Here is an 8,219-nt window from a genome sequence, read left to right as displayed (position 1 = left end):
GCAGCGTCAAGCGTCGTACTGACGACTAGACCCCACCGCCGCTGCTTCCTATTGTTCGGACCGGTCTGCTGGATGCGATCAAGTCCGAGGAGCACGATCATCCGCCTGCCCCAACGACCAATTCACGTCGTGGGCTGCTTCGACAACAAGCATATGTGAAACTGCTGCCATGCACTGTCTCGCTATTCCCCCACCCTCTCCCCTCTCATACAGCCCAAGTCTACTTTGGGTCCAGCTTTAGCCCCCCGCCATTCTTCGCCATCCAGTTAACACCTCTGCATCGCATATCCTTTCCCTACTACATCGACTGCTGGCATCACTCGACTCGGCCATCATCTTTATCCCTGCTGCCCCGATCCGCAAGCTCTAGAGTCTCTCAACAAACATCCTTTACTGTAACCTTAATACATATCCACTGGCAAGGCTAGCCACAACATAGTTCGGACCTGTGCATGCACACATGAGCAAACCAACGCAGTCTGAGCCAGCTGTCATGCATTCTCTTACCCCCTAATACTCATCGCCATCCACAGTCCACCTCTGCATCGCACATCCTCTTCTTATTACATCAACTACTGGCATCACTCAACTCAGCTATGATCTGTATCCCTGCTGCCCCAATCTGCACACTCTAGAGTCTCTCACAAGCATCCCTTTGTCCAGCCTTATTACATATCCACTGGCAAAGCTAGCCACAACATAGTTTGGAACTGTGCATGCAAACATGAGCAAACCAACGCAGTCAACGCCGTTGTTGAGGTCTGAATGAAGCACGCGGCACGTAACAGCCCTGCTTCAGAGGTTGTGAGCCTTCGGGTGTCGGTTGAAGGCGAATGATGGACGAGGCAACAATCCAGAGGCTGCGTGTAGTGGTCAGATCTAGGTCGATAGAGAAGAACCAGGATCAAGCATGGCGTGCGGTGGAGACTCAGGACCGAAAGGCTAGTCAAGAGTCATCCCCTTCTTTTGTCTGGCCCTGACTCACACTCTGACTCTTGACTGAGCAACTTCAGCTCAGCCCAGAGACCCCAAGGTGCGTGAGTGCTGAGTCTTGACAAGCTGGATAGCCACAAGTCAAGAGTGATGCTCGTGGTTCTGCGATGAGCGCCCGAGGGACCGAGCTCCTATCACATAATACGCACGCTCTACATCGCCCACGCTTGCGTGGCTTTGGGAGGTCAGACTTCACGCAATATCTCTGACCTGGACTCCCAAACGCGCTGGGTGTAAACTAGTGCTCACGAACATCCACCATACACTCGTTTACAAGACGCACAAGTCCCATCATCAAGGCCTCAGCATCTCTTGCCACCAACCAGCACTCGCGACCACACCCAGTCGGACTCGGCACAAGCAGGGCAGCCGGACCATCAACGCCCCAGCCCATCAACTCTGATGACCACATGACTGACAGTCACATTCATGAGAATTGTCCAAAAGCTCCATAAACTTGTATCCCTCCTTGAGCTCAAACTCTCCATCAACATCCTCATCCACCATTGCAAATTTGTCCAAGAGAGCCTCTGCCTTGTCAAGCTTGTGCCAGCCTAGTCCACAAAGCCAGCTGCAAACACGAGCATTGTTTGCGTTCCCTGTCCTCGTCTTCTGCACGCTCTCCATGCTCTTCACCTTCTCCAGCAGCGCCTTTGCTTCCTCCATGGAGAGCTCTGCTGCAAGGTGTGAGCAGGTAGCAGGCACATCATGCTCTGAGATGATGGCATTGACCTGCATTAAAACATCTTCCAGCTCCTTGGCAAGTGTTGCAATGGCTTGACAGTTCTTGATGGTTTTGTGGAAATCAAGAACCTTGCTAGAAGGATCCATCTTTGCCCAGATCTTGGTGGCGTTCTGAGGACATGAGGACATCCAGAGATCAGTGACAAGAACATTAAGCTGGCTCAGTTTCACCTTTATGTGCTTCAGAGCTGCTTCAAGGTCGGCGGTGCAAAACCCAGTGCTCGATTCAAGCTGGACGATCTCTGGGCCAGGAGCACCGTGACCGTCCACCAGATGCCAGAATGTGTCATCGGGGATCAGGTCCTTGACGCCCCGGTGCTTAGCGGGGTCCTCAGTTCGCGACTCACCTTTATGTGGTCCACAGCTGCTTCAAGGTTGGTGGTGCAAGACCCAGCGCTCGATTCGAGCCAGGAGATCTCTGGGCCAGGAGCACCGTGACCGTCCACCAGATGCCAGAATGTGTCATCGGGGATCAGGTCTTTGACGCCCCGGTGCTTAGCGGGGTCGGATTTGACAGCTTCGATGAGAGCCTTGACGAAAGTGACGTTCACTTTGAAGATCACCTTTATGTGCTCCAGAGCTGCTTCAAGGTCGGCGGTGCAAGACCCAGCGCTCGATTTGAGCCAGGAGATCTCTGGGCCAGGAGCACTTTGACGGTCAACCAGATGCCAGAACGCGTCGTCGGAGATTAGATCCTTGACCGCCCGGTACTGGGCGGGGTCGGATTTGGCAGCTTCGATGAGAGCCTTGACGAAAGTGACGTTTACTCTGAAGACCAGCTTGGTCAGAACATCCTGACACAGAGACGAGACGGTCAGTAATGTTGTCCTCAGAGTCGATGCAACGTACCACTCTCACCTTTGAAACGATCTGGCATTGTGGCGGCGGTTAAACAGGATGGATGTGACGAGACGAATGGATGAAGGGTGAGAGTGCTCAGTGACTGATCGATCTTTGATGTCAAGAGCTTCTCTCGAAGCAAACTCGACGACATTGATCAGGGCCGAAGGCACTGGCAAGGCTGCTTGACAGTGAGGAGGATGACACACTCAACACGCCGAAGCATCCAGGCATTGCTGACGTTGAGTAGCACCCCAGCACCTGCCTCCGGTGCATTTTTCGCGGTAGAGGTCTTAGTTTACGACACTAGCTCTACAGCGTACATCATTTCAGACGACGATTGCACGCACCCTTGCCAGTGCTTGACACCAAGCGGTGCGGCTGAGCCTGCCAGGATACTTAGAGAAGTCCACTTGCCAACATCTTTGAACCTTGAGAAAGGAAGGGACCAGCCAAAAGATGAAGACCACAAGAGAGAGATTCTTGCCTTGCACAGACAAGGACTTGGTGCGCGCAGGCATGCACGCAACATGACAATTGCTTCATCTTATGCATGCTCAGGCTCTTGACTCACGATCATCTCTCATGCCTCACTATCTTGTCAGCCAAAGCACAAGCCGATCCTGCTTGTGCCATAGTCCTTTGCATGAAGACCAATCAGGAATTTTGCAATGCCGTCAAGTCCACCTTGAGGATGAGTCTAGCTTCTGTTGCAAGCAGTAGGAGTCTCTCTGACCAAAGCACCAGTCATGTTGTAGGCCAACAACTTTGCCAGACTTGATGGATGCTTGCACCCTCATTGCTTGCCATCTGACCCTGGACCTCCAGCCAAGGCCCTTACAAGCTCAGAGGCCCCTTCATCAGTGTGCAATGGTGCTTCATGTAGAGTGGACATGAGTGACCATCCCCTATCAAAGTCTACCTACTTGCATCTACCCACTCTGATGCTGTCATGTCTGCTTTCACTACAGCTTGAGCAAGAAAGATGGGACGCTCTAGTGCCAGCAGAGAAGGTCTATCATAAGGCCAAGGCTCTCAAAGCAGCCATCAGACTCAAGCACAATGTGGACGAGCTGATCAATCACCTTGCACAGGACACAAGCATGGTCATTGGCTCAGAAGCTGCTTACCTCTTGGTTGCTGCTGAGAGTGAGCATGATGCTGCTCAGTCTCAGCTGCAACAGCTCAACAAGGGCAACAAGGACCCTCAAGCCCCTGTCCACAATGCCCAAAGATTCAAGCTCTTTGATGCGCTAGATGCCTCTCACAACGCACTACAAGGATTCGAAGTGAGGGACGGATCCAATGAGACTGGAAGCAAAGCTGATGGAGCTTTCGAGATCGACAAACAGTTTGCCAGCTAGCTTAGCTCGACTTAGATATCCAGCAGCAAACAAGGATACCATCACGCACGCCAGGGTTCGCAGCCCCACTGTATCATCTTATCAACGCAACATGTCATATCCTCCATTCGCCTTGGAAGCAAAAGTCTCAGCAGCCAGAGGTGCACACCAGCAATTTGTATACCATCACACACATCAGCTTCTGCGGCCCCACTGTATCATCTTACCAGCGCATCATGACATATCTCCCATTCACCTCGAAGGCAAAATTCACAGCACCAGCACGCACATCAGGTTTCGCGACCCCACTCAGTGTACTCTTCTATCAACGCAATTCTCCTCGTCCAGGTCAGGCAATTCCGGGCATATTGTGAGAATTTACATTCTCGAGCTGGAGCCGCTACTCATTAACGATTTTCCGTTGACCTTGTGTGGACGAATTGAATATCAAAATCCTTTCAGCGGTGTTGAGTTCCACTTGGGCTTGTGAAGCCTGATGACCGGAGAGATGCCGAGGCACGAGACTCGGTTTGTGTAGACGTAGACAGGGTTGAGAGTGCTATACGGTGCTTGACTGGAAGCCCGAGCGACGCGGAGAAGCGTTAGAGAGGCGAAGTGTTTCGCAACATCAAGTGATGAACAAACGGGAAGCGAATCGAACGGCAATGACGCTAAAGTATCCAAGGAGTTTGTTGCAACACGGACCAGATGTTGGCCGGCCCTGCTGACATTGACGTAGCATGTATGCCACTCGACACCAGATACTAATGTTTCTTCAATTGTGAATGCGACGTCTGACGTCATTGATGTGAGCTGATTGTTGAAGCAGATAGCAAGTTGAGCCAGGAGCACTGAGGTTGGCAAATTTTACCGCTCAATCGCTCACCACTCAGACTGAAGTCCACGTTGAACTTCGAAGCATGGACACGTGCCGTGAATGCCACGTTGCAGGGCAACTTGGGCCGCGAGTCTGTGCAGAGGCTCCGAGAGGCGTCGTCGTCGTTAGACTGCTGCTAGCGATGCTGGTGATCGGAGTTGCTGACGAGCGCTCTCGAGGTGACTGCGCTCGAAAGTATTGCTGGGCCAACTTCCGGAGCCATTGTCGAGTATACTTCTTACTTGCGCTTTGACCTCGTAGCGCAGGCGTGCCGTGCGCTGTGCGAAGAGCGCAACGTCGATCAGAACGTTGTGTGCTCGATTGCCGAGTCGCCACGTGCTCCTCTGCAACGCAAAGCTGGTGCAAGTCGCAAGCTTCGCGTACACAGAGTTCCGAGATTCTCAACAGACTCTGTGCATCGCTTAGCAAACTGCTCCATGATTGCTTCTTGATGCGTTTCGATTTTCTCGCAGCGCTTCGCCAATGGACTGGCCAAAGGCAAGTTCTTGAGGCCCAGGATCGTGAAAGGTGTTGCTCAAGGTCTATCTCGAACAACGTCAAGTCATGCGTGGGGCAGCAAGGTGAAGACATGGCCTCATACATCAGGTGAGCGACCCAACAGCGCAAGTACGTCTTCAGCACTCACCGCTCCAGCGGTTTGCCACAGCAGCAGGCCCGAGTCGCTAAGCGCTTCGTGAACTTGAAGATGCGATATGTGCGTGCTCTTCGCGCCGGCGCGATGTTAAGACCAGACGTCGTCGCGCGTGATCGTTGGTCATTCCGGCTCACGTCTTAGCACCAGTCAAACTTCATAGTGGCGTGGTGCTATTTCTCACGGCAGAGTCGTTTCCACGCATGCAAGGCATCGTGCATATTCTCACGCGGACGATTCTGATTCGGATGTCAACAAGTGTGAACCTGAATGTGAATGTGCCAACAGGTCTGGAATTGAGCCGAAGGACTCACGACTTGACTGCGCGCAGGTAACACGGCGATGCTATCCATGCTGAGCTCAGTTTGATGAGTGTGTTGATCCCCAGGTCAGCCAAGAGCTTTGAAGACGCGCATGCGCAATCAGTCAGAGCCCTGCGTGAAGCGTGGTATTGAGGCTGCTGCATGTGCCTCACGGTGGCACTTCTCCAGCCCCTTGGCATGCACGATCTAGCCAGGGTGCCTATACCGCCGGAAGCACATGATGCGTGTGGAGCGGACCGTCGAAGATCGCGCATGCTGCTTTGACCTCCGTTGACAGCCCAATGCGCGTGTCGGCGCCAATCCACAACACGGCCAGCAGCAACGTTCGGACGTTGGTGATTGTTGGCCGCTTGGAACTTGGATGTGCACACGTACTTTCGTAGTAGGCGTGAGGTGTGAGCACTTCTGTACTCTCGGGGTGCCCGTGTGACACAGACCTTGTGCCGCATGCCGCGCACAGGTTTAGTTGTCCAGGCAGCATGATGTCTAAGCGGCGTGGGCCATTGAGCAGCGTTGAAAGTTTGAGTGCAAGCAGCGATTCCTCCACAACCTTTGCTGGCCTACCAGTAATGTCGCTGCCGAATGTAGCGTGCAGGTCGTGGCATGCGTCGGAACCGCTACGCCCAGCGTCTGTAGATGTAACAAGCGCACACGTCCCGCTGTCACATCAAAGCGCGCTCTGCTCGCACGCCCAAAGGCTCCGGCGATAAGCGCAAGCTTGGTCTGGTCTTTCTCAACCCCAAGCTGCCCGACTTCTTTACTTCATCCCCGCATCCCACATCTCTTCAGCCCTTCGTCCCTCCATCCCCTCTTCCCCTCTTCCCCTCTTCCCCTCTTCCCCTCTTCCCCTCTTCCCTCCATCCCTTCATCTCCTACCAACGCTCCATCGCCGCTCTCAGATCGACCATTTCAATCACCATCTACGCGCCTAGATTTCACAAGAACAATCTATCAACACATTCGAACCAACCTCGTCGTCAACAACCGACTTACTTTGCAAAACATTCAGCTTCTCGACACCCTGATCACGTCCATCAGCATCATGTCGGTGAGTAGCACTCCCCACACCTCTTCACCCCTTCATTTTTTCGTCCCTCCATCCCTTCATCTCCAACCGATCCTCCATTGCCGCTCTCAGGTTGACCACTCCAATCACCATCCACGCGTCTGGACTTCACAAGAACAGTCAACCAACACATTCAAACCAACCTTGTTGCCAATGACCAACTTCCTTTGCAAAACATTCAGCTTCTTGACACCCCAACCACGTTCATCAGCATCATGTCGGTGAGTAGCACTTGTGAAAGTAGTGTCCTTCTTGCTTGAGTGGAGGGGGTTGGCAAGTGAGAAGGATGCGGCGAGCAGGTCCTCGGGCCTGGCTTGTCCACTCTGTGCCTCGATAGCCAGACTAGTCGCCGTGGTGCGCTCGTTTGCGCGCTATGCTTTGACGTGGCTATGAGGTATGCGAAGTTCCTTGCCGCTCCTCATCAACTTCATGGGTGGGTGTTCGGTGCCAAGCACTTTGTTTTCCGAAGAGCTCGTAACGAAGCGTCAACGGTAGCCTCTCGATCTGAAGGGACGTGCCGCAATCGTTGGCGCGACTACGACACTGATCAGCAATCCGCTGACAGTCTCAACCAACATTGCCTCTGTATCGCCTTCTCCGGAAATCCACCCTCTACCGTTGGCATTGGCAGAGCTCTAACGAGGACGTGAGTTCACAACCGCCGATGTGCAGTTGAAGTGAGCGACGTTGAGCCGTCAGACAGCGACTGACCAGACGCTCTTTGTGCGCCCACTTTCATTTCCTCCACATGCCTCATCAACGTTTTGAATGGTCACTGATCACCTCCGACACCCACATCGGACGCCGCACGCTTGAAACTACTGTCCAACGCCGTCCATATGCGCCTGGCCTTGTCGTGGCTGAATCGACTGATGCCGTATGATGTTTGCTTCTCGTGGGTGCTACATGCAGACGAGTCCTCTGTGTATCGATGTGAGTCCCTTGCGTCATTGCACTAGCCATTCGTAGCGACTGACTAACGCGTGCTGGGCGCCGCACCTTGGCTCTTGCAGGAAGAGTTGAAGATGGTTCGCACAGTGATTGACCTAGTCAAGACCAACAAGAGGATCCGCGACGATGCTGAAAAGGAGATGCCTGTACATCTTTGCCGAGGCGCTGCTCCGCCCGGGCTTGGTTTCGAAAGCTAAGAAGCCTTTGCTCATGCAACTTTGCTCATTGTAGGACAAAGGAAAGGCCTTCTGGACGCTGGTCGCGGTCAGTAATAGTGGCGCTCTTTGCCTCCCCCTTCAATATTGCTGATCTACACTGATGTATCAAAGTTCAGAGGCTGATGAGAACAGCAAGCAAGGAGCTGAGGTCCTTCGAAAGTTTGGTATCATGCCTGTTTGCGCTCTCACAAATGTAGCGTCCAGTATGATGG

At 53.2% G+C, this 8,219-nt stretch overlaps 3 protein-coding genes across 3 annotated transcripts; 1 reads left to right on the top strand and 2 right to left on the bottom strand.

The window, feature by feature from the left end:
* Nucleotides 1–742: 742 nt before the first annotated feature.
* On the bottom strand, nucleotides 743–2,811 carry IE81DRAFT_332855 (hypothetical protein; the record flags this gene model as incomplete). The annotated part of the gene is made up of 8 exons (XM_025515344.1): nucleotides 743–879; nucleotides 986–1,059; nucleotides 1,204–1,231; nucleotides 1,413–1,848; nucleotides 1,909–2,055; nucleotides 2,085–2,505; nucleotides 2,596–2,758; nucleotides 2,787–2,811. The coding sequence occupies 8 exons, from the start codon at nucleotides 2,809–2,811 to the stop codon at nucleotides 743–745; spliced, it is 1,431 nt and encodes a 476-aa protein (XP_025365858.1).
* A 546-nt stretch (nucleotides 2,812–3,357) lies between these two features.
* IE81DRAFT_332854 (hypothetical protein) lies at nucleotides 3,358–3,941 on the top strand (the record flags this gene model as incomplete). The annotated part of the gene is made up of 2 exons (XM_025515343.1): nucleotides 3,358–3,459; nucleotides 3,549–3,941. The coding sequence occupies 2 exons, from the start codon at nucleotides 3,358–3,360 to the stop codon at nucleotides 3,939–3,941; spliced, it is 495 nt and encodes a 164-aa protein (XP_025365857.1).
* Nucleotides 3,942–4,598: 657 nt separating this feature from the next.
* Nucleotides 4,599–5,605, bottom strand: IE81DRAFT_92658 (hypothetical protein). Its single transcript, XM_025517748.1, has 2 exons — nucleotides 4,807–5,605; nucleotides 4,599–4,733 (listed from the first exon to the last, which is right to left on the bottom strand). Exon 1 carries the CDS (start codon nucleotides 5,398–5,400, stop codon nucleotides 4,810–4,812), a length of 591 nt encoding a protein of 196 aa, XP_025365856.1. The 5' UTR covers nucleotides 5,401–5,605; the 3' UTR covers nucleotides 4,599–4,733; nucleotides 4,807–4,809.
* Between the last annotated feature and the right edge of the window lie 2,614 nt (nucleotides 5,606–8,219).

Source organism: Ceraceosorus guamensis (assembly GCF_003144195.1).
Source record: "Ceraceosorus guamensis strain MCA 4658 unplaced genomic scaffold IE81scaffold_209, whole genome shotgun sequence".
NCBI lineage: Eukaryota > Fungi > Basidiomycota > Exobasidiomycetes > Ceraceosorales > Ceraceosoraceae > Ceraceosorus > Ceraceosorus guamensis.
The sequence above is the reverse complement of the archived record's forward strand: the minus strand, read 5'-3'. Positions and strand labels throughout refer to the sequence as shown.

Excerpts from the sequence above, each read along its gene's own strand:
- IE81DRAFT_92658 (XM_025517748.1), bottom strand. The coding sequence starts at position 5,400 with ATGTATGAGGCCATGTCTTCACCTTGCTGCCCCACGCATGACTTGACG.